Raw genomic sequence first — 25,868 nt, 5'->3', positions numbered from 1 at the left:
GGGGCGGGGTATCCCTCTGTTGGAGCACTGCTTAGGGAGGGAGGGGCGGCACAGGGTCGGTCTGTAGTTGCGCGTTCAGGGGTACATTCGGGGGAGGAGCGGGAGGGTCGCAGGAGAAGGGCCCTGCCGTGAGGGTCTGCAGCGTCTCTCGGTTGCCCTTTGCAGGATGAAGACCATTCTCAGCAACCAGACCGTCGACATTCCCGAGCAAGGTACGTCTGCATCTGCGCCCGAAAGGCCTTCAGCGGCGCTGGGCCCGCAGCCGGGTAACGTGCGTCTGCCTTTGATTTCCAGTCAGTGTTTCCCTGAAGGGCCGGACGGTCATTGTCAAGGGCCCCCGAGGAACCCTGCGGAGGGATTTTAATCACATCAACGTGGAGCTGTCCCTTCTGGGAAAGAAACACAAGAAGGTGGGTGCTGCAGGGGTCCTGTCTCTGCCAAGAGTGAGAGTGGTACCTTTATCTTTAAAACTTCTTCATAGTGTAGAAGATTGAACCAAAAGTTTTACCTGCAGGTAGGTTGTTGATTTTTTTTTTTCTGTTTCCGTGTTTTCTAAAAGAGAACTGTGGAATTCTTGTTCTGTGATGGGGTGAATTCGTTATTTAATTTTCTGTTGTACTTAAGAGTCAGATGGTTGCTGGGAAGGAGATTGACATTATTTGCTGTGTTTTATAAAGTGGCTCGTTTAGATAAAGCTAAATCTCGAAGCTTAATTTTCAGAATTGGCATAGTTGCATCAGGAGAGCAGATGTTTTCTAAAGAAATTAATTTTATTTTTTTCTGCCTTAAAAACTACAAAAATGGGGAAGAATGGCTGATTTCAGCTCCTTTGCCACAAGTGTCTGGTGTTTCATTAAAGCACTGGTCCCAGACAGTGTTTCATTAAAACGTTGGTAGATGATACCTGGGAGACTGACTTTGGAACATCCTGTTCAGTGTTTAGCATTTGATGAAACATCTTTCCACTTAAGGTGTCAGAATATCCCAGCTTCTTTGCAGACTTGTTGGCAATAAGATACGAAAAAATTGTTTCTTATACACATGGGGTTAGGATTTAAGACTTGAGCTAGGTGGGCCTTTAATAGGCTTTCAAAGAAACAAAATAACTTTGTGCTTCTGTGAGAAGAGCTTTTAAGAAGTTTACCTGAACTTCTCACTCTTAGTTTGTCACAAAAATTTCACTTCTAGGTTTGAAGTGTAGCTGAAAGCTTTGTTAATTCTGCTTGTTCTTTTTAACGCAGCTCCGTGTTGACAAGTGGTGGGGTAACAGAAAGGAGCTGGCAACAGTTCGCACGATTTGCAGCCATGTACAGAACATGATAAAGGGTGTTACACTGGTGAGTTTTACTTTGAAATGGGATAACTGCTGCCATTTTTGGTACTGACAACAGTAGACAGCCTTTTACTGCAGTGAGAGCTGCTTTGAACATCTGAGATGTAGCTTGCTTGTTGGTTTGGGTTTTTTTGCATGTGCTGTCAAACAAGTTCTGCAGGTGGAAGAAAGTTCGAAGAATAAACTCTTGTGTCTTAGGCTCAGTGGCTTGCCCTTGCTAAGAAACTATATCAAATATATTTTAGTTTTAGATATCTGCAGTAAGTTTTATGCATCTGTTTTGGGTGCGTTCTGCTTTCAACATCTGACGATGCCCTTTATCCTAGGGGTTTCGTTACAAGATGAGGTCGGTGTATGCTCACTTCCCAATCAACGTCGTTATACAGGAAAACGGCTCACTTGTGGAAATCCGAAACTTCTTGGGAGAGAAGTACATTCGCAGAGTGCGTATGAGGCCAGGTGAGCATATCTGGAGAGGAACTCCACTGTTTCTAACTGGGGTGTCTCAGCTGTTTTCTTTGAGTACTGCCCCTGATAATGGGAGATGGTGAATGATTGTTGAAGCAGCATTTGCCTGTCTGAATTTATGTAACCTTACGATACTTCTGCCACTGTTTAGGTTTATTGTTAGTAATGCTTTTGTAATTTATTTTTGGTAGTGACAGCTAGCTAATAGCTAATAATGACTTTAGAGCTAGTTGTTGTAATACAAGCTATGAGGATGCTAGTGTTTAATCATGAGATCTCAACAGTGTTTAGAGTTGGTAAACTGCAGGTGCTTCATTTTAGATTTGTGTTTCTGTTTTAAACATTATACATGAACTAGTTTCACCACATCATATTTTTGGTTTTTGAAGAGTTGCATTTTGAATTTCCTCATTGTCTACCACTGGTAGTGTGTGGAGTTACTTACAGTGGCTGTGAGTTTGATTTACTGTGGGATGTTAAGGGTGGGTTTGATTATTGTATTTGATTTTTTTTAAGTCGACTGTCTTTTTAGAGATAGTAAAGTGCTATCTTAAAAGCTAACCTCTGTTGCCTAAATAGATCAAACTGTAAAAGTTTGTGTTATTCTCCTTGCAAATGAAAATTTCCTGTTAGACCCTTGAATGCCCTTGTGTTTATACTTTGTGAGTATTTGTAGTGTTGCTGGTGTAAACATGGTGATTGGCATGTCAGGGGCAGGGTTTTTTTTAATGCCTTTTGATTGAGATGACTCCAGTTTTGTCTTAATGAGTGTAAGGATATGGAAAATGGCACCACCTAGCTGAGGAAGCCATGCTGGCAGAGCCTCTGGCTTGCACACCAGGGTTGGTGATTAATGTTGTAATGTGGTAACATTTAGATAGGACTATCACTTCGTTACTTTCAGTCTTGAGCATGGTTTGCGCTAACTTTTGAGTTCTGAAACTGTGTGATGATCCTGGAAGGAATTCAGGGGACTCTTTTAACAAACTCATAGAAGCTAGTTACTGCCTAGAATACTAATTTCTAGATCTGTTAATTGGGACAGGACATGAATACTGCTTCTTTAGTATGCTTAATATCTCCACCAACAGTATTGTGTGTTTTCCTTTCTGTAGGTGTTTCCTGTGCAGTATCTCAAGCCCAGAAAGATGAGCTGATCCTCGAAGGGAATGACATTGAATTGGTCTCCAATTCAGGTTTGTGAAAGTAAATGTGTGGGAAGATAAAACAATGTGGCCACTTTTGTCTGAAATGGCAGCTCAAATTTTCTTCTAGTCACTGTAATTGCTTTTTGTAATTTCTTACTCTTTTTCTAAGTTTAATAATGTTTTTGCAAGTCCACAGAACCTTTTTTTTTTCTTGAGTCCATATTGATATCTGTTTTGGCACTAAGATTTTCAGCTTTCCAGTTGTAATAGACTATTACTGCTTCGAGTTGCCAAGAGAGGCTCAATGAAATGCATTCTGTTTTCACTAGAACTGCCAGGGTTTCGAGTTGGTAATTCCTTTCTGCAGATGACAGTTTAGTTTGTTAGTTGAAATATTGGAGAGTAAACAAAGGCTATGAGTTGGCTCAGCTTCTTGCTTTGTGCTAATGGTCTTGCTTTGTCTGCAGCTGCCTTGATCCAGCAAGCCACTACTGTCAAGAACAAGGATATCAGGAAATTCTTGGACGGTATCTATGTCTCTGAGAAAGGAACAGTACAGCAGGCAGATGAGTAAAACTCTAATAGGTTGGTATCATCTTAAAGCAGATTGAACATCTTCTATGTAGAGACGGTTATTCAATCTGGGCATTTGACAAGGTTTATCTACTTTAACAACATTGGTTAAGCAGGTCCCCAACAGGGATGCAGTTTTTCTTGTAGAAGGCAACATTTTGCTAGGTCTCTTGACAGCAACCTTCCATCTCTCGTCAACTTGGTGTTATGCTACTGTATGGAGAAATACCTAACTTGAAAATGCTGCATTCTACACTATGTATGCTAGTTATGATGGTGGCTGAGAATTTAAAACCAGCTGACCTAGCATGGCAGACCAGTCTACAGAGAAGACTTTCTTAGACTAATGTTCCTCCTGGTTGGATGCTGACTTCACTAAAAAAAAAAGTTATTTTTAATGCTGTTCTGAGTTCCTTGAAAGACAGAAAAACTTGTTGCCGGCTTGCTAAAGAATTGTGAGCTGTTGTGTTTGAAGGCATCTTTAAGTAATCTTGTCTGAATAAAATTAAGCCAATTATTTGAGCTATTAATATCTGTCTTGCTATGAAACTATCAGATAAATTAACTTGTTATATGTCTTTATAGATAGATATCTATATATCGGTTTCTCATTTGCAGTGCTAAAACTTTTCTAAAACCTCTTTATTTACAGTTGTCTGGATCCTGAAACAAACCACCATGAGACATTATATCAGCAAGTACCAGCTTGAAGATCTGATACAAAACCCAAACACCATGAGAGGCTTAATAAAATAAAAAATATTTCATATCTTTGCCTCCTGTTTTTTAAGAACTAAATGGCGATTGTGTGAACGTGATCAAGATCTTTGGCTTTTGAAGAAGCAGATTGTCACAGGGTAATGCAAGATAACATTAGCACTGTGTTCAGGTTGCTTTACCACACTCTTCAGAACATTCAGACTGAATGGACTCTGAGGGTTTGGAAACCTCATGGTAGAGTGTGGACCCAGCATGTAAAGCTGTGAAGTGGTAGTTTTAAATCGTAGCATTAAGAAATAGCAAAAGCATTGTTCTCTCAGAAAGGTGACCAGTGTTCTTTCACATAATTCCAGAACCTGAAACTGCAAGAAAAAATTTCTCTGTACAATTTCTGGAGGGGAATTCAGACTTGTGATGGCAGAATATGAAGTAGTTTAAAACCTAAACTCGAATTGGTAGAGCAAGATTTATAAGACCAGTTAAACTAAATACAGAAATAGAGGAAGCAGTCTGAAAATACAATGCTTTAGCTATGTTGCTTGCTTAAGAAAACCAAGGGCTTGACCTCAGGTTTCAGGCAGACCTTATTGCTGAATTTCACCAACAGTGGTTTGTGTCATTTAGGGATATAGGGTTGGGTTTGGGTTTTTTTTGTGGTTACTAATCTTGCCATGTAGCAACATCGAGTTGGGATCTCGTGCTATTTCTGTGCTGTGGTAAAATGCACATTGTTACTTGTTGCACTCAATTTTGAAAAGTTCACAAAAACATGGGGATAGCGCAGAAACATTCAGAAAATTGCCCAAAGTGCCCACTTGTGTGATTCTGCTGAGTTCAAGAGGGGGCGTGCGGTACCAGGATCTGCAAGCCTGGAAAAGTCGCAGTACTAAACTGCAGATGTGGACTTTGTGTGCAGCCTGCTTAGTGTTTTTTAAGATGGGTTCTTGTGCTGTTCAAATTGTGCAGCTAAAGGAGCCTTCCAGAGTTCCCTGTGCTCCTGCAATGCACATGGAATTTAAGAATGTCCCTGCAGTTTGATTCTGTTTGATTGCCCAGTAGTTCCGAATGATAACTTGTCTGCCTGTGGGTGATGGAAGGGTGCATGCACCTCTAACGCCTGTGCCATTTGCTGCGCTGGTAGAACATTTTATAGTGTAAAATGGGCTAGAGTGTCTCATCGTTTTACTAGTAATTTTTGAATTAATGAACCTTCTATGATGTCGGCCAATACCTTTAAATACAAAGGAGAAAGTCTCATGCATTTATGAACTGAAACTCAAGATTGGGTCAAGTATTGGGAGTTTGGGATTCAGCTGCTTGCACATACCCATAAATATCCTTGAAGTAGCATTTGCACATTTTCTAGTAGTCTGTGTGTAAGTGGCTGTAATACTTTATCATTTATGTTCTCATTTACTTTATCATAATACATTACAATTTACCTTGTGCTTGATGCTATCTTGTGTGTTCAGATGCATTTGGAAAAGACTGTTTGTGTGCCTTGTTTCTTCAGTAGCAAGGGGATGCTGATAAAGTGCACCTATCTGGTTTGGGAACCTTAAGACTGAGGTAACTAGCTTCTAATGGGAACAGTTTGGGGGCTTCAGTGTGTCTTGAAAATGATGCTAGCCATTGGAAAAGAAGGTTGCAAAGTGGAGGAAGGCAGCAGGATTTTAACTAATTCCTCTTTTTGCTGCTCTTGCCATTTCTGGAGCAGCTTCTCTACCCCTCTCCAGAGGTGGATGGTACCTGCCTGGGCAGTGATGGTCTAAGCATGCATTCTGATGCTGTGACTGAATGGGCTGGCCAATGTGAATTGGTTAAGATCTTTGGAAAAGAAGGCCAAGAACTTGTTGGGTTCATTTTGAGACAGCCAAAACCAGACCAAGGGAAACCTCTGGGTTTCAGGGTTTGGTCCCTGGAAAGTTTAAATGAGATGAGAGGTTCATTTGTCCTTGCAGAGCATTATGCATGAGTTGGTAGCTTTTGTTTAATGCAGCAATAGCAATAAAATGCTCTCATGGCTTTGTCCCACCTATGGCTTGCACTGGCGCTTGACAAGAGCCAAGATAATACTATATACTTATTTCTATGAAAGTGCAATTCAGGATTGTATTCATCACTCTCTTGAGTGGATTAATAGTTACTATTTATTTTTATATTCTCTGCTACTGAAAATTTTTATGGCTGCCCTGTTTTGGAGATGAAAAACAGTGATTGTATTTAATTTGACTTGTCTCTTGTGTGTCCAGTTATAGTTGCTTAAACTATTAACTTCTGATCCCTACTTTGACCAATATATATGAGATACAGCTATGCTGGTCAATAATGGAGTTGGCTTGGATTTGTTCTTTTAGTGCTATCTTCAGAAGCTGGCCCAGCACATTTCATTCTTGGTTTTGTACTTGATTTACAAGTTCATGGGTTTTAAGAACACCTTTTATTTGCAAACCTTAATAACTGCAGTTTCATACTCAACATTCATGACATGAATATACATCGTAAGATGCATTGGTCAAAAGAGGTTCATAGAAAAGTAGGTATCAGTTCTCAAACAGCATAATGTCTTTTTCAAGTCAGGGTGTTTGAAAGGTTATTCGGAAACAAGGCACAGGAAAGTCTTAAGATGTTTTTCTTTCTTTTTGTTTTTAAATAGATGAATTTATCATCTTCTATGTACAGAAGGTGGATAAAAGTAATTTCACCAGAAAGAAAGGTCATCATAGCTCTTCTTCCTGTGCATACGATTACTTTCCGTTTTCCAACAAAATGCTTGAGGTGCGTGACTGGAGTGACTCACGTAGTGCTTTTCTACATGTGTCTGATCTGTGCCATACTCTGTAGAATACAAACAGGGATGAATCTCACTGAAAGTGGGCTTGTGCCTCCTTTTTAAAATGAAACACAGATGTGCTGGATGCTTTTTGCCTTAAAACGTTTTCTTCTTTTTCTTTTGTGAAAAACAATAATAGTTAAAAGCAGGATAAGGGTAGAGAAAAGGCAGCAGGCAAAGAATATTAATGGCTTCTTCTGAGAAATAAACAAGCATAAGCTACACTGATTTTCTTGGTTGGGGGGGTCACAGACTGAATAGTCAGCAGGGAAACCATTGTTGCTTATCAGGTTATTGTAAAATCTTACTGAAGGCTTTCCTTTTGAATCCGAAGTGAAGAATCCAAATCTGGGCTTAGATTTTTCTTCAGTCAGTTTAAATGCATAGTAGCCTTTAATCTTGACTTTATCAATGTAGTATGCTGGGAAGGGGGGAAAAAGGAAACAAATGTTAATAAAATATTGCAAGACTTGCAAACCTTCTGGTAATGACTTAAGATTTTAAACGATTGTCAACTTAAAAAGCATAATTGCATCATAAAATACTTACCACTTCTAACAATACTCAGCTTCCACTGTCTTAATTAAGTAGAAAGTGTGCATCATTGTTTTTTTAAAAAAGTTAGAATTTGGGAATTTTCTGGACCAAGCTGGATTTGAGCAGGTTTATATCTGGGAGCTTGCTTTCGTGGGAAAGGCCAGACACTGCTCTTCCAGCTGCTGTGACCCAAGGGGAGCAGCTGCTCGCCTGTGCCAGGAGAGGATCTTTCTGAAAATTCCTGCCATCTTTTAAGCCCAGCTACTCAGCCCTGTAGCACATGTGACTGCATGTTATACTGATGGACCCAAGTGTTGGGTGGAAGTACTATAATGAAATCATAAATAGCAGTCCTTGGTGAGTAAACATCTCTCCAATTCAGAAGTAAGCAGACAGCGTAGTCAGGGATGTGACACAGATAATTGTAAATGGGGGGGATTTTTCTGCGAGTACTATAAAGTATCTGAAATCTATCTGAAAATTAAAATGGGAATGCTGTGATGAGTGCCCTTTAACAACCTTTTCCTTTAATAACTTACTGTTCTTTTTTTTAACAGTGTGATATTAGCACAGAAAATACATCATGAAATGCTCATTAGTTCTCTAGTAACTGAGAAAGAGCTAAGCACTGGAGGGGGAGTGTTCTGCTTCATGTAAAAGTAATCTGAAGCCATGCTTAGCCGTGAGTAAGATCCATCTTATTTTTCACATAGCTAGGTCCTGGAGAGGAGAAACCAGGATACGTAAGCTATGTCTGGGGACTCAGAAGAGCTTTTAGATGTTCCATGGAGTTGGGGAACTCACTAGTGCTTGCCAATACGGAAGTATTGTTTGTCTCATTTAACTGTATGGTTCAGGTACTGAGGCCTTTCTGCTATCCTGTGGCTTGCTGCTTTCTTTTTAAGATTCGGTTGGAGGAAGAGGGATGGCAGGGGTGAGCTCCCTGCAACATTTCTCGTACCATAAACTATTGCTGAAGATCATTGCCTTGACCATTTTGTCCTCTGTCTCCATAGTTATTAGTCTTTCTCTAAAGTGAAGAACTAGATTTCTCTAGGTACACAGGAGGAAGCAAGTGGTGCAATAGGAACTAGAGTTTGACTCTTCCTTCACAAGCAGCTCCTTAAAAATCTGGTGACCGGATGCATTTCTTCTGAATGTCCTTCCAGGTCTCCTTGGGCTTGCTTGTGCTTTCCCGCCCAGTGTCTCTAGTTCAGCAACTAAGGAGGCTCCCACCTTTTTTTGTGGAGTAAAAGTTAGAGTTGTCTCTTGGGCGTTGTTGGTTTGAAGTGCCATCTCCTACTAACTTCTGAGTAACTACTCTGCTGTACGTGCATGACCAGATGGTAACTGGAAGCAGCTGTGGCTGCATTTCATGTGAGGGGCTCGGTGCTGTTGCTTTGTGTTGTATCTGCCCTGAGCATGCCTGCAGAATCCAGCCCCCCAGGAGGCTGAATGCTGCTGGCCGGTTCCTCCATCTCAACAGAGCTGCTACCTCTATCTGGGGCAAGGCTTAGGTGCTTGCTTAAGGAGTGCCTAGGTCTGTGCCATGGAAATGACTCTGGGGAACTTGAATCTGTCATGTACTCACCTTTTAAAACTTCTTGTACATATTTTCCTAAGTAATAGTTTCGAAGTTCATCGTTGTCTAAGGACTGGTCGTCTATTCCATTTGCTGTGATGTAAATGTCAATGTCACCATAGGTTTTTTTAATCCACCTGAGAACTTTGCGCACTCCCCAAGGCACCACTGCCAAGCGGGAAGGGGAGCTCAGGCAGGTGATATCCTGCAGAAATTGGATGTCGCGATCAAATTCATACTGGCTCCCATTCTGAGGTCTGTGAATCACAAATCTGGTGGTGAAATGATTCAGCGCATAAAAGTCAGCTGCACCTTTGACAAGCTGCTTTTCCTCACTCGTGAAAGATGGCAATGAAGAGTACGAGAGGCCTTTTCTGTTTTTAAAGCTGATGTATTCCCTCATAGTAGCTGGATAGTCCCCAGTCTTAAATATGGGATTGGCAAACCAGCCTATTTCAAACTGAAGAAACCTGTTGGCAGCTTTTGAATGAGATTCAAAGTAGGGGTTGGCAGGCTCAGCCCAGTCCGAATGCAGGGACAGGGACACTTTCCCATACTGAAAGGGCCGGTACTGCTCATCATATATTTTCCAGGCCATGGCATGTGCTATTAATAAATTGTGTGCTGCCCGATATGTATCATTGCTGCTCCTGTTATAGACATCGCTTAGCCGGTTCGGCTCATTTATTGTAATCCAAAGTTTAACCAAATCACCAAGCTCCCGAAAACATAAAGCTGCGTAGTCTTGAAAAGCGTAGGCAGTAGACTGATTCAACCAACCTCCTGTCTGCAGCAAAGGACCTGGCAGGCCCAGATAGGTGTGAGTTGGATAATACAAGGTGACCATGGACTGAACGTTGAGCTTCAGTACTTCACTGACCATGCATCTGTAATACCTGAGCACTTGCTTGTTGACCACTGACAAATCTCCATTGGGTAAAATTAGTGACCAGTCAAGTGCAAATCTGTAATGGGTGACTTTCATTTTTTCCAGGAGGTCAAGTTGCTTTTTAATACTGACAAAATCTGTGCACTGTGCTGGTCGGGTTTTTAGCTTCACCCCTTTAACTCTGTGCAGGAGCCCGTCTCCCGTGACGTTCCAGAGATACAGGCTGGAGTCACAGAACTGTGGTGAAGAAGCCACAGATTCTGCCTATGAAAAGAAAAAAGGCATGTTACAGCGGGTTTTAATTAAATGAACACCTGCTTGTAGTCTGCATTTCTGCCTGTGTTTGGCTGTAGGATCAGTGCTGAATGTCAGGAGGTCTGGCTCAGATACTCTGAGGGGAAGAGATTAACTGACTCACCTATACGGGCTTTTTGCTAGTTGTTGTCTTACCCGTTCTGTGCCTTCATCTATGGAAAACATTAAAATTGCACTCTCTGTTCAGCTACACACTGGTATTTGCCCTGCCATCAGCCTACCTGACATATATTTTCACACGGATACATCTCCCAGATCAAGGTCACTCTGTGGTCATGCAAAGAGCTGTTCTCAGGCAGCTGGCAGGAGAGCGGGATGGTACAGAACAAGCACGGAAGGAGTGGGGTACATGAGGCAGCCATGGATTATTTTGGCACTGCTGCTGAGATCAGCCTTGTGAAACTGTGGCACAGTGTTCCCTGGTCTTACCAGTGGACCTTCTGCCTATGCAAATATCTGACACAAACAGCTTATAGCATTTAGTCATATCTTTACTGTCTTCTACACATTAACAACATTCTGTGTAGCACTTCTTTTTTTTCTATTCCAATTTTTAAAAATATTTTTATAAGATTTGGAATACAATGTAGTGAAGATTAAAATATTTAGATTAAATCTGTTTCGTTTTTTTGTTGGTTTTTTTTTAAGAAAATTTACTTTTCTATGCTGTATATTAACAAAATACATAGAAGCTTTACTTTTTTCCCTATGGTTGTCAGTGAATGCATTAAATTATGGAGCTTTGTTGTTATTTTTCGAGTTTGATGTTGGTCATTGGACTGTCTTTCTGTATTTGATGACAGAGTATTCCGACACTGGCCCTACATACGGTTAGCTTATCTACCAAATTTAACATAGAAATAGATGTAACTTCCAAACAAGTTGGAAAAAAGGTGGCATGATCTGTTTTCAAAGGCCATATGTGCTGATGCTGGTTATCTCTGCCTGTAGTGTAAGTCTTTTTTAAAGAACAGCTTGTTACCTGATTAGACAAGTGGCACTTAGAACCAGGCTCAACCCAGGAATCTGTTTCTGCCTTGTGCAGTAGCTTTAGATGAGGCCTTGAGCCTGCAGGTAGCTCTGCTGCCACCAGCGTAGCCACCTTGTTCCTGCCCTGTGCCACCCTCTCTGTCGCGCTGTCATAGGCATTCCCATGGCCACATGGATTGGAAAACTCCCCTGGTTGAAAAATAACCCAGGAACAGTTGGTTGGGGTCAACTTCTGAAACGTCCTGATCTATCTCCCACGTGGGCATGCAAGCAGAGGGAAGGTGAAGGAGGGACAGGAAGGGCTCCTGTAGTGGGATCTGCTGCTGTGGGAGCATCTTCCACACTGTGACTAGCTCACACAAAAAATTGTGAAGTACATAAAATTGAACCTATGCGGTTATGACTAGGTTTAACTTCTGTTTGCAGTGTGCATTGAGATTGCTGAACAAAAGGTGCCATACGCAGTCATTTATTCACAAAGTAAAGTTGTTGATCGTTCTGCATCCAGCTGTCTCCCCAGTAATTTGCACTCACCTTGAGAACTGACTCAGTGATACCCCAGGAGAAGTCACAGGAGAACTGAGCTTGTAAGCTTGGGGTAGTGTCCTCTGGGAAGAAGCCATTTTCTTGTATGATTTGTTTATAATAAAGTGCAGATGACTTGGGAATCCTTTCCTTTTTTTTGCTTTTGAAATCTACATAAAATAATCCACGTCTGATGTTGTAAGCATGTTGCCATTCAAAGCCATCAAGGAGTGACCAGGCTGTGTAACCGAACACGTCTATATTGTCGTATTTAATAGCTGCATAAGAGAAATCAACATTCATGAGTCTTATATTTAGGACTCTAACATATATAAGAGGTGATTTATTGGAATGGTCTATTCATTTTGAAACCCTTGAGGGTTTTCTGAACACTCATATTGTTGGCCCACTGTAATTCAGACAGACAGACATTATTTATCTTAGTCATTATTCATTAAAAAATACGTACATAACTAATTCCTTAAGAAATTAAACTACTGTAGGATTGCTCTGAGCAAACATGAAATATTACACCACATCCAGATTTTAAGTTGCATTTGATGATTTCAAGTCATATATACCAATAAAATTAGAGAATTATGAGTAAAACTTAACGGTGCAACAGTTGATCTAGTTTGTGACCTTGTATTTGCCATGAAGCTAAAACTATCTTTTATTGATCTACATTTTAGTTGAAAGAACTTTGCAAGCTGTAACATTTAGGAATGTCTATTCAGCTTCTAAATTGAAAAAATAACTTTGTCAGTATGGGACACAGAATGACTATAGAAGAAGCAGGATTGATCAACCCAGAGACAGAAGTGCTTGAGTTATTCACAGAATAGGTGCAGCACATGAGTGTTTTTTCAGGCAACACTAATGTTCCTCCACCTTATAAAACAGTATATATATATAATCTTTTACATATAATGTATGAAAAAGATGACCAAAAAAATCCTCTTTCTGAGATGCGGAACTTGATTCAGCTGCAAAGGGCAGCCGAACTTCCAAAGCAGCTTCTTGGCAAACACCAACCACCAACAACATTCATTATCCACTTACAGCCTGTGCCAGCTGGCAGCCTGGAAGGAAAAGTCCAAACTCCCTGCTCAGCTGTGTTAGCTGCCTGTCGCCAGCTTTAAGCTAGGAAATAAGGCAGGATAACTTCTCATGTAAACCGTATAAGGGCTGAAATATCAAGGGCAAAGCAGTGACCAAGTGGGGTTACCAAGCATTTTGATATAGACGGACAGCCATATTTTACCTGTAGTCCACTGAGGGTAAGCCAAGGAATAAAGATGAAGTATTCTGCTTTAAAGGTCTTTTCTCACCTGACATTGCTTTGCCTTATTTTCTCAGAACATTTAACTTTGCATAATTCTATATTACCACTGAACTTCTTTGCAACTCCAGCAGGAGGCAGTTCTGCACTGTACTTGTATTTGTCCAGCAGAGTAGCAAGGTACCCAGCAGCACTGTCATAGCCCAGCATGATATTTTACTAGCTGCTGGATGAAGACATGAGAAAGCCCAAGAGCTTGCAATGTAAGTATATGAGAAGCTGATAGACAAGGCCAGAATATTGATAAGGAGGAAATTTGGTAATTGAGGGAACATAACAAAGCAAAACAGTGGCATGTATTTTCAAGAAAAGCAACTTCTAAATATTAGGGAAACCACGGGTGAAAGTACAAAAATGTCTGAAAATAACAAATACACAATGCAGAGGTGGAGAATGATTGTAGAAGATAAAGACAGGCCAGAAGGGCCTTTCAAGTCAAGATGAGTACTTTGTGTCTGCTATGTGGAAGGTTGAACAAATGGAAGTAGATAAACATGGACAGCATAAGTGACAACTGAGAAAAAGTATTTTTTTCTAGAAGTGTACTGAGTGGATGGTGGCTAAGTTTAAACACGCTGTGGTACTCGAGATGGTGCTTAGATGATAATTTTTGGCTGTTAAAATGGGTAGGGAAAAAAAAAGCACTATTCAATGTGTATTTTCTGGTAAGAATTAATAGTTAGGCAAGTGATAGGTAGAGATGCTGTGGATCAGCATGAGAGTATGTTTGTAGCACTGTCTGCAGTGACAGTGAAAGGAGAGGGCAGAAGCAGAAGTCAGGATCCTCACTGAACACTACAGTGGGGATGAGAAAATCCTCCTAAAAACCAAGGGGATGGCCAGGGGCAGGAACAAGGTACTGAATGTAGAAGGGATTTGGAGTTAAATTAAGCTCCCTATGTCACCAGAGGTGACATCCACAGAACGAGATTTCACGGCATTTCTGTGTCTGCTACATCTGCAGCCTTGGAGCCCTTCTGCAGATGTAATAGTTTCAATAGCGACAGGCGTAAACGTGTCATTAAGAACACACACACACACACACAAATACAGCTCCTTATAGCCTGTTACACGCTATCTCATCAGCCACCATCCTGTTACAATTTGGCCTATACAAATGATGTTTTGAGATGAACATCATCCAACTGGTTTTGCTGCAAACAGCAAATTTATACCTGACTTCTCTATAAGTAAAAATATGAAAATATCTTCCACATTTATTCCTGATCAGACAAATTAAAGTTTGCTTCACAGAAAAAAAGCCTTAGTTAAGAGATAATGCTGTATTTTGAGCATGTCTGCAGTAAAGGATTCAAAACAAGAACACACTATATTTTTTATTACATAAGTGTCCAGAAATCTACCTGTTCCACACCTCCAAACCCAGCTCTGTATCTAGACTTCCCTGCTGTGTCACTGCAGTATTTAGAATATCATAATCCAAATAACAGAATGTAACCGCCTCACAGTTGCGCTCTGTGAAGTTCACAATTTGAACCAACTTTAAATATATCTGGATAATCTTCATTTGAAGCTTAACTACATCATTTGTTGATGATAAAATACTTCCTAACTTGGTGTCAGAGTAAATGATTATTTGTGTTTTCTCTTTTCTGAGGATATGAAAGTTTTTTGTAAAGGGATCCGAGCCATCCCATCACTGCAGCAGCACGGATGGCTCTTGAGACCAGCAGCAGTCCCTCCCCCAGCACTGAACCTACAAACTGGGTGTGGGGGAAAAGAAACACTGGTTTTGCAGAGGATTTTACGTTGGAGTAGGATTCCGGCATGGCAACGACAGTCTGTAGCCACTGTCTTTTCTTCCTGCTATCAAGGCATGTACCTGCACAAAAGTTTTACAGTTGGGCTGCCAGCAGTGAAAAGTGATATCCAATAGGTTTGTTTTCATTAATTTCTGATCCAGTTTTGCACTAATTTAGTTCTAAAATCAAACACAGATGTTGGACTTCAGCTTTCTGGGACAGGGACTATCGGGGGTTTTTTTTTCTGTGTTTGTACAACATCTAGCACCAGTAGATCCTGATCCATGACGTATTTACGCAGTATAAATAATTAATAATTAACTTAGTTGCCATTATCTCTCTAAAAAAATCATTACAGAGCTAAATACTAAATTATATTAAAATCTCCCCAAAAATCCAGCAACTAACTTGTGTACAAACCTTGTAAAACCTTATTAATGAAGTTTTTCATCATGTAGATGGCTGTGGTGTCATCTGTTTTCACATGGCTGTCAGTGAACCAGCCATTCTCTGCAATCAAGATTCGAGGACTGTTGTATTCCAGTTTGATCCAGTTCAGTACTTCCCTCAAGTTGAGTGACAAATTTTGTCCCAGTTTTGGTAGACTGTTTGGAGGTTTAAAGTTATTAGGGCCAAAGGAAAATGCAAAGAAGTCAGCTGTTCCTTTTATGTAGTTTTTCTCATCCTCAGTAAAGCGTGGCAAAAATGAGAATTCATTTTTCAGTTTTTCTGGGTAATCGCCGTCCCCATGGATGGGTTTAGCAAACCATCCGAGAACTCTCTCCATAGACTGCTGGCATTTAGAAATGTCCAAAACATCTTCTGATTTGTTAGGTTCGATCCAGTGGGATCCCAGTACTATGGATATCATTCCCTTCTGATGCGGTTGAAAGTGTTTTTTGTAGTTATGCCAAACTTTTGCATGAGCCTGATGAGAGAAAAATAGCATTAAATCGTAGCTCTCCAATATGTCTCTGTGTGCGTCAGCAGCTAGACAGGCAGGTAGCTGCAGCTGATTCATTGCAGAGCTCTATGGAAATATTAATAAACGGTTAAGGAATGCTAATTACCCTGCACAGTTGTAATGGGCAATTACTGCTATACTGCAAAGTACCTCAAGATGATCGTAATGCTCAATATCTCATGTGCCCTGTTCCTGTGACACATTAGGGCTGTGGCTTTTTGCCTTTCAACATAGGTCTAAATTTCAGGAGAGGTCCCAGCAGGGATGTGAGTAGCTGTTGCATGGACACTCTGGGACTAAACAGCTGCTAACAGTGGGATTTCAGCTCTGTGATCTAGACAGATCCTAGGTCTTTCTTTGTCAAGCAGTGACTGCTGGTATGGTTAAAATTTGAAACCATATTTACAACTGTTCCATAAATTATGCATCTCAAATGCTGTTTCCTTTGTCAGTGTTGGGTCTGTGCTGTTAACTGCTCTGTGCTATGGGGATTACCTGGATCTACTCTGATCAAACAACAGCCGCCTCACCCCTCTTCTTGGGATACACTTCTGTTTGTTTTCATCTGGCCTCATCACATGAGTGAGTGTTCAACTTTTGATATCTGCACAGTCCCCAAATGTAAAAACTTGGAGAAAGGACCCAGCTGCAAAGTTTGAACCCAAATGCCAAGTTTCACAGTTCTGTGTGAGAATTTTAATCCAGGATTTTAGTTCATTTCTTCTTTGAAGCTGCTTTAATAATAATTTTTCTGACAGTATGTGCAACAGAACAGAATGAAGCTTATTCACTTTTAATAGAAAGCAACGACACTTTGGTTTTAAAAGGAAATTTGGCAGCAGTATCCCATAAGATCTATTGGCTCTGGCATGTTTAGTACTCATAATCGACCAAATATTGGCTGCCCTATGACAGACAGAAGTTTTGCTATTTGTGTTAGTGAAAATGAAAGCGTAACTTGTATGACATCTTCATTCAATTTTTCTGATTATCATCACATTTTATAAAGCCTAACAGTGTCACACACCAGAATTACCTTCAAATGTCACGTTGATAATCACTTAAGTAAGAGAATACAGAAGTTATATATATATATAAAAAAGGAATACATGGGAAACTGAGGAATCACTAGCACTGTCAGAGTCCCATAGGAAAAGGGGAGATTTGGGGTGTCACAGAAGGGTGACTCTGGATTGCAGCACAAATCCCACCAGAGGATCTGACACAGGGGAGGGGAGTTGACCTCTCCCAGCTGAGGAGTTGTCAAGTAACTCAGAGTTTGCCTTATTCTTGACATGGGGCTTTATACTCTTAATCTGGAAAGAAAAGAACTGTTTGCACCCAGAAAAAACTTTGAGAAGCATTGTGAAACACTGAGTGCTGGTTAGACTAACATCACTACAAAGCCAAACATCATTGCTTACTTTCAACAATAATTTCAGTTAATTTAGATAGAAATACACAGCCTTGACAGTTTAAAAAAACAAAAGACTTGATGTCAGGTAGATATTTGGTTAAGCTAGGGAGTACTGAAGAATTACAGTTTCTGAAATTTTGTGTATCAGTTGTTTATGGTTTCTAAGGTCAGGCTTGTAACATTTGTTCAAGGTCTGTCCTTGAAAATACTGATAAAGTAACATTAACCTTTGAAATGCAGGTTCTGTAGTTGAAAAGGGAAGTCAGCAAGTTGTACTCATGAGGCAAACTGCAAGATACAGGTAAAATATTATAAAATGGGTTTCTTACCAGTCTCATCAGAAAATGTAAGTGGCCAGTGCCATCCCCTCACTTATCCTCACTGTCATCTCCTGAAGGTTTAGCTTGGGGTGGGTGCTGGGGCCAGGCTCACTTTGTTCTCTGCCTCTGGTGATTTCTCATCCTATCCTTCTCATTTTTCTATACCTAGTTAGTATATTATTTTTCTCCCAAACACAGGCTACTAACACCACTGTTTAACCAAAGGTATAAGGTTGTGCTGGCTTACTTAGAAAAACCCTGCTGAAGCCAGCTGTATTATTCACTAAATGTGAACTATTGTTGATGGAACCAACAGAGTAATATAATTTGTTTTGTAAGTCCACATATGAAACAAACATCAATTTAAAAGCTGTCTCATGCATCAAGTTGTCTGTTTTGAGTATATGTTGACTAATCTTTTTTCAGTTAGAGTTTAATCCCTAATCTTTCACTTTCCTTGTTAGGTCAAGGCTAAGTACACAGTGAAAGCAGGAGCAATACTGTGTATTTATTCTAGATACATATGACAAATTAATTTCAGCATATTTTCCTGGTATTAATATAGAAATTATTCCATAGACTTGAAAGCCACAGAGAGTACTAAGTCAGTTAGTACTAGCCCTGTAAAAAGTCTAGATAAGACAATTTAATAAAATCAAGACAACCGTATTGTTTTCCTCTCTTCTTGAAATATCCTTATACTCCTTCAAACTCTGATCCTGTAATTCCTGTGGTAAAGATGCCACATAGTCAGTAGAACTAAAGCCCTTAGTTTGCAAACTGACTCCGAAGCTCAATCTTTGTGAAGGACAAAAGGACTCGAGATGTAGGCACCTAATTTTCTAAGAGAGTGGTTATAATGGATTGAGGCTTTACTGTCAAATTTGTTGTATGCTACCCAACTTGCATTTGGATTCTGTTTTTCCTGATGATCCCCAAGAACAGTAAGAAAGCTAACCTGAAAATAACAAATTATACAAAAAGTGTGAATCAGTGCTGAATTTTACATCATTACTGATGGCTACCACTGTTTTAAAAATCTTCCAGCAAAGGCATTTACAAGCATAGACAATTCTGCTGTCCACCTCACAGCCGTACATGATGGAGACAGATTTCCCTCCTCCTGTAATAAATATGGGCGCTGGTGTAGCTTCATCTTTCTAGATCCTGAGGAAAGGAGGCTCCTTTGGAGGAAGGGAATAAAGTGTTTGGTTGGACATGGAGATAAGAATTAATCCCCATTCATTCAGTATAAATTTGTTTATAAGGAATACGAATTATAAGACTTCTCTGGGACATGCTCATTGAAAGATTGCAAAGGCAACAGTGTCCACAGAGAGATACTGAGATAGCAAGAGCTACCATAGAGCTGGGAGTAATGCAGCTGGGCACAGAGATGAACCTGATCTGTGATGGATCTCTACACAGACATTATGTTCGAAAAGGAATTTATTGCCTTTTCCTAGTATGTAATATGAAGACATGTTCGTGAAGAAAATTTTTCAGGAGATCTTATTCTGACAGTTTTCTCCTGGACTTTTCTGCCAGATGGAAAGGAGTGTGAATGATCTTTAACAGGAAAAAAAAAATAATAAAAAAATCCCCTTTCTGCCTGTTACATAGCAAAGGCAGAACTGCCTGGAAGGCACTGATACAGAGGACAGAAAAAGACAGCTTGGTCTGCAGTCTGTGATCTTTACAAGCTTCAATCTAAATCTAAAGGAAAGAATATAACTAGTTCCAGAGAAAATGGTAATGATGTATTAGGTATATATTCCATTTAGCTCCAGCCACAATGCTTTATGTTTTCTTGCTTCTTGTCAGATTAACATACTATTAAATCAAATAAATCCATCTAATTTTTCTGTGTGCAGTTTTTTCTTCTATGCCTCAGGAGCAAGCTCATAGGTTTTGTATCTTCTATGAAGTGTCTTTCAAACATCACATGCCAAGTTACATATTATCAGTAATTGTTTTCCAATGTTGCTTTTGTGAAGTGCACTCTCCTTTAAAGAAGGAAGGAGACACACTTTTGACGGCCACTCTCCTTCTGGTATAAGACTCCACATGCTTCTCATGTTAGTGGTAATGATCATACAAGTGAATAGAGATTTATCTAAGTGAACAGTGCTAGCCAACACCACAGGGCTTGATGGAGACAGACCAATCCCACTTTTGTTGAAAAGCCTTAATAAGAAAATTACCTACCTGAATTCATTCACAGAAACAGATTATTTTTCAATCAGTTCTAAAATGCAGGAACTTTTTCTTTATGCTAGCCAATTGATTGAGTTTTAAGATGTTGGGTTTCTTTAGTCTACTCAAATTGATAGTTTAAAATTAAGAGAAATTTCTTCAGCCCTCTTCTAGAGACACAAAAATCTCCAGGAAGTTTCAAACCATTCTTACAATAAAATAATCCAAAGTCCAAAAAAGGAGAGGTTTATGGTTTGTTATATTGTTTTTGTGATGCTATGAAACTTAGCTTCAGTTTATGATTGATATATCACATTAAAGCACTCCTTTATATAAATGGTGATTAATTCTTACAACACCACAATTCAACTGTGCACTGGTAAATGAAACTAAAAGTAGAACTCATGAGAGAGCCTCATTTAGTTTATCCAAAGATACCACAAAAAGACTTGAGAATTATTACTCCGCAGTTTGGTATGTAAGAGCGGTGGCCAGATTAGTTTATTTTGAGCATTACAGCCTTGTTTTTCCTGCTTGGAATATTTAATAGGTGGACCTGGTAATGTGCATAAGGTGGCGCAGAGAATATTGTCTTTCAGCAGCCTGTCCAAAAATGAAGCCCTGACATGGATAGGAACGTGGCTCTTTCTAAAGCTGCTGACATAAATGGGAATAATGTCAACAGCTTTAACAGGCTTTGCCTCACGCTGTCAAAACTTGGTATTTTTGCTAGTCTTTTATTTTTGGGAGGACATTTTTGGTTTGCAGTGGTAAATGAGAAGGGAGCCATAATACGATGTCTGAGAAACAGATTTGCATATACCACTCCTGAAATAAAAAGCCATGTGAAATCTCTTTAAAGAGAAATCATTATAACACTCCCACACTCTCAAAAGAGAGACATTTCACAATACGTGAATCCTGATTGTGCATCAATACGTTATATTAATATGGTATTGTCAACAATACTCAACAAACCGAACACTTAGACACCCACAAAAATCTTTGAGAAAGATTCTGGCTTGTTGGCTTAACACATATAATTACACCTATGACTTCTGTGGAATGGCTGCCTTTACTTACATTTTATTAGGAAAAAAAATTTATATACATATAAGAAGAGTTGACTAATGTTGACTGGTATCTCAAGAGCTTCCATTCCACCTCCAACCCAAACATCAAACTCCAGTTCCTCAAATACACTACTACAAATTTGAAATTCTTCATGACGACCTAAAATTTTCAGAAATTTTACAGTGCCAGAGGAGAGAACTGCTAATACATTAGGTAATGTTCACAGGGCTGTAAGAAAGATACAATGTGAAACTAATTTCTGCCCCAGAACAATCAAATACTAGTTAATGGATTGTGCGTTGCTGAAAGGCTCATTAACTCTTTCACTGAAATGATATATTTTATACACTGATTCACAGACTTTAAAACTAGAACAAACTATCAGATCAAGTTTGAGAGTGAAATAATACTGACCAAGGAACTTAGGTCAGTAATTTGTCTACCAGACCCAGCTGTGCCTGGCTTCCTGGAAGACCCAAGGCACTGTGTGCTGCTTACACCCCTCTCACAGAGTGGGACAATGCAGAGGCTGCCTAGCTGGTACTCCAGTTTTGATTGTGCCTTTCAGAAAGGAAGGCAAGAAATGCTTCAAACTTACATTGTATCTTTTACATGTATGTATGAAATATATTTTATATAGCACTTTAAAATAAAAACAATGAGCATCAGTTCTCTTTGAGATGCTTCACAAATCTCTATAGTTAAATCACTCCTGTGCTAAGTCTGAAATCAGTTAGTGACTCAGGATGCTCGATGACTTTTCTATATATAAAACTTCTATTGATTGCAGTTGAAATTTTCTGAAAAATTAGGTTCTGCAGGTTCAAGCCCAGAAGCAAATACAAGATATAGAAATCGTCAGCTGCAGAACGTTTTTAACTACTCTGGAAATTAATGTCCCACATGCATACTTCTTCCTGTAGGACAACTGCATTCAGATCCAAACCGTTCTATGATGATTCTATGATTTATTTGTTAATTGCAATTATAATGTGTTGTAGGTAGTAGAAAATTTGAGACAGCTAGGAATAGTTAGAGTGGGGGAAATATATTAGCTCCTTTATCAGAGACAGGACAGTGACCTGCTCTGTAAAGTATGTTGAACACTACAGATGAAACAAAATGATGTATTGATACTGTTAGTTCTTATATTAAACAGCTGTTATTGGAAATCGTTGTAAAATATAGCAAGAGAAAATAAGAATATAAACTTCTATGCATAGGAACTAGCTACTCTGTAGAAAGAAATTAACATACTATCAGAGGAGATGTGGTAAACTCTGTAATGCTGTTGGAAATACCAGGAACAACATTTGCGCTTTCTCCTTAAAAATATGACCCACTTCAGACTTCACTTTTTGTCCTTCCCAAAGAAAGAATACCATGAACTTAGGACCCAGTACTGCAGCTGCTGAAGCTATTGATCATGGGATCAAGCCTTTTGGCTGTGTCATTCTGTACAAGACAGCTGACAAATGCCTGACATAAACATTAAAATGTGGAAAACTTCACAGAAATAATGTAATTTTGAAAATCTCAAATACTGAAGAGGACATTTGTTTTCTTCCAAACCCAAGAACTGCTGACCTTTCTAGTTTAGCAACAAACATTTTGCAATATGATTTTACTAAGCTAGAACTAATCATATTTATATATACATACTCTACTGCAAGCGGAATTGATCCAATAGGCAAATTAAAATAAATTTCATTTTAAACTAACAGAATAGTCATTTCAGTGTAGCTGAATGAATGGTCATGTCAGTATATTTAACTAAGTGGAAAGAATAAAGAAGGAAAATCATGCTCTTTAATAGCCAGATTTTGTAGGCAAAATATAATTTCAATAAAATAACAAATAGGCACTTTAAAATAATTACTGAGACAGCTGTTGTGACAACAATAAAATCATCACACACATTAAAAAAAAGACTGCCTTAGCTAAGGGTTATTTCTTGCTGTTTTCACATTCCTTGATTTTTTATTTTTACACTGATTACAAGATTGATTACTCTCATCATTTCCAATGGTGGTGCAAGATCAGTTTGTAAAACCTTACTGTACTGTACCTTGATCAAATTGTGTCCTACAGAGTAGACGGTTGTTATTTTCCCTTTCTCTCCAGGAGCGTGAATACCTGTTCCATACCCATGCCAAGCAACTAAATAGGGATTGTGGATTGTAATCCAGTACTTAACACGATCCCCAAAGGTCTGGAAGCAGAAGGTGGCATAGTCATTGAAGATATCAATTACCGATTCATTTTTCCATCCCCCATATTTTTCTTGCAGCGTCAAGGGCAGGTCCCAGTGGTACAGCGTAACCATGGGTTCAATATTTCTGTAGAGCAGTGAGTCAATAAGTGTGTTATAATACTGGAGTCCTTTTTCACTGGGAGCTGCTACCAGTCCAGTGGGAAAAAGCCTTGACCATGAAATTGAAAACTGGTAAAAAGTAACTCCCAAAAAATCCAGAGCAGACAAATCTTTGTCCAGCAAGGTGTAACTGTCACTGGAGGCATCTGTGCTGTCAGCATCCCTGATCTCTGAGTGGATGAAGTGGTCCCAGATGGAGGAGCCTTTCCCATCCCTCCTCCAGCTGCCTTCCACCTGGAAAGCCCCCATCCCTACACCCCAGAGGAACTCTTTAGGGAAAGTGTCATACAAAAACATCTGGGTTTCACTCACGGGGCTGAAGTGGGGGTCCTTTTTCCACACAGCTCTTCCCTCTCCAGCAAGCCCAGTAACTATCCTTATGGAAACTAATGTCCAAAAAGCAACAAATCTCTCCAGTCGGCGGCCACACATTATGCTGGTTTATTGTGCCAGCGTTAAAGGTCAGATTTCTTGCACTGACTCTGGAAAAAATCCATTAATTTGCTGGAGTCCCCACCGTGCAGACCGTCTTCATTTGCCACGAACTGCTGGAGTGTCTTATCAAAGCTTTGCTAAAAGCTTGTGGTCATAAAAGCCCTGTCAATGATTAGCTTGAACTGTGAGACCTAGAACGGGTCAAAGAATGGTGTAATTTTTAGGGAGGTGGCCTCTGTATGACCACTGAGATACCTAGCTGGCTTCTTACTGCAGGAAAATAGGTTGCCTGAACAATATAAATGTTAGTAACTAATTTATCATTATTTAAAGCTCAATCATTCGTGTGTGTGAATATACAGAGGGTGCTAAGAAACTATCACATCCTTTATTCCACATGCAGCTGTATTTCAAAGAAACGTAGCAGAAACATAGTTCATACTACATAGTCTCCAATTAAAAGGTGACTTATCCATTCTGTGTAATTGGCTGGCTGGAAAGGCAGTGTGTCATTCCTTAGTCCTGCCCTGCTGGAACATCCTACTTCTGCTGAAAAATTCTCCCTGGACTTGTGGGAAATTTTGTTGTGGACAAGAGATATACACACATCCCACTGACTATATAAAGATGCAAAGCAAGTCAATATTTCTTTCAAACACATGCAACTGTTGTTCTGTCCTATATAAAAGCCTGCTGTACAGCTGCAGTACAAAATTAACAGGGGTCTGTTCCAGTCCTCAGGCAATTTCCCTGGATTTCTTCAAATAATAAACACAATTATCAAAGATAATTAGCCCTGGAAGATGCTATTTCAGTACTGATTAATTTAATAATCTTGGTATACACAGCTGGGGCATCAGTACAGAGAATATCTTACAGAGCAGTTATGCAATACAATTTAATATTTTTAACATAGTTCAAATTCCAGCAAAACTACCTGTGTATTCACTGTATACAGTGAATTTACTAAATACAGTAAGACTGATGCCTGTCATTTTTGCTTTTCCTGAGATACAGTAATATAAAGTGTGTCCACACTTAGACTACAGCTGCTGAAGAGATTCACAGAACACGACAGCAGTGTGAAGTAGCTTCACATGCAAGGAAGATACACATGGAGACCTGAACACAAGGACAATTTACCACCTAAGTATAGCACTCTGCTTGGATGACTGAGCCTTGCTGATGTGAAAGTCCAGATGGACTTCTGGGCTACTGCGACTTTACTGCTCCTGCTACCTGTGTGAGCACGCTTGCAGGCTGCCTGAGTGCCTTTACTCAGCAATGTACCACACCACTTAGACATGCCTTTTATGTAACAATGAACTGATCAAGCAATAGCAGACAGAAGACTTTTTATATATTTGTTTTTACAACAAACAACAAAGCATCTACCTCAATGAATGTTTGCAGCATTTCTCTGCAGTGCCTTTACAGGAAAGAGTTTCACCATAGATGAAGAAAGCTCCCTCCAACATCTTCTGCACTGCAGATCTGTGCTGGTGGGGTAGCCATGCACCTAAAATAAGTCTGCCTAACATTACAAACCCTGCACTCCCTCAAGTATCGGCAGGAACTGGTCCACACTTTGCAGAAAAGATCCTACCAAAGGCAGCTTGGGAAAGAGAGGAGTAGATGTACCAAGTTGGTTTACAGTATATACTGATGTTCCTATTTTATTCTATGGAATATATATTTTTAAATGCTAATTGGGATAGCTATTGCATGAACATAATCCTTCTATTTTAACATTTAAAAGCTTTAATTGTATGTATCATACTTTATGAAGTAAAACCCAAATACAAGTCATTATGGATGCCACTATACCTTTAAAGCAGTTGGTTACCATGATTACTGGATTTTTGAGTTCAAAGCAGCCAGAGCAGCTCTGTAACACCACAGCTACGTATATACAAGGTAAAGACATTGGGTTTCTCCCCAGCAACTCCGGCAGAGTTAGTGCCACTGGCATCTCATTGCGGACAAGGCGTTGCATCTGCATGAGTTTTGAAAGGTGCAGTGGACACGTATCACACAGAATCACAGAATCCCAGAATGGCTCGGTTGGAA

General features: G+C 39.7%; 2 protein-coding genes across 2 annotated transcripts; one reads left to right on the top strand and one right to left on the bottom strand.

Moving 5' to 3' along the window:
• The first annotated feature begins 95 nt into the window (after positions 1-95).
• On the top strand, positions 96-4,191 carry RPL9 (ribosomal protein L9). The gene is made up of 7 exons (XM_010187137.1): positions 96-212; positions 295-410; positions 1,242-1,337; positions 1,660-1,792; positions 2,917-2,997; positions 3,417-3,534; positions 4,175-4,191. The coding sequence occupies exons 1-6, from the start codon at positions 167-169 to the stop codon at positions 3,521-3,523; spliced, it is 579 nt and encodes a 192-aa protein (XP_010185439.1). The 5' UTR covers positions 96-166; the 3' UTR covers positions 3,524-3,534; positions 4,175-4,191.
• A 2,887-nt stretch (positions 4,192-7,078) lies between these two features.
• Positions 7,079-23,795, bottom strand: KLB (klotho beta). Its single transcript, XM_010187138.1, has 5 exons — positions 23,058-23,795; positions 15,439-15,946; positions 11,923-12,191; positions 9,204-10,347; positions 7,079-7,496 (listed from the first exon to the last, which is right to left on the bottom strand). Exons 1-5 carry the CDS (start codon positions 23,793-23,795, stop codon positions 7,135-7,137), a joined length of 3,021 nt encoding a protein of 1,006 aa, XP_010185440.1. The 3' UTR covers positions 7,079-7,134.
• Between the last annotated feature and the right edge of the window lie 2,073 nt (positions 23,796-25,868).

The sequence above is a fragment of the Mesitornis unicolor genome, unplaced genomic scaffold, assembly GCF_000695765.1.
Source record: "Mesitornis unicolor isolate BGI_N332 unplaced genomic scaffold, ASM69576v1 scaffold48176, whole genome shotgun sequence".
NCBI classification, from domain to species: Eukaryota; Metazoa; Chordata; class Aves; order Mesitornithiformes; family Mesitornithidae; genus Mesitornis; species Mesitornis unicolor.
This window is presented reverse-complemented; position numbering and strand designations above follow the sequence as displayed.

Excerpts from the sequence above, each read along its gene's own strand:
- RPL9 (XM_010187137.1), top strand. The coding sequence starts at position 167 with ATGAAGACCATTCTCAGCAACCAGACCGTCGACATTCCCGAGCAAG. Across the intron at positions 411-1,241 it reads TGGGAAAGAAACACAAGAAG|CTCCGTGTTGACAAGTGGTG; the intron begins GTGGGTGCTGCA and ends TTTTTAACGCAG. Across the intron at positions 1,793-2,916 it reads CAGAGTGCGTATGAGGCCAG|GTGTTTCCTGTGCAGTATCT; the intron begins GTGAGCATATCT and ends TCCTTTCTGTAG.
- KLB (XM_010187138.1), bottom strand. The coding sequence starts at position 23,795 with ATGTGTGGCCGCCGACTGGAGAGATTTGTTGCTTTTTGGACATTAGTT. Across the intron at positions 15,947-23,057 it reads TAGGACACAATTTGATCAAG|GCTCATGCAAAAGTTTGGCA; the intron begins GTACAGTACAGT and ends TTCTCTCATCAG. Across the intron at positions 7,497-9,203 it reads TGTACAAGAAGTTTTAAAAG|CATACTACATTGATAAAGTC; the intron begins GTGAGTACATGA and ends CCCCCTTCCCAG.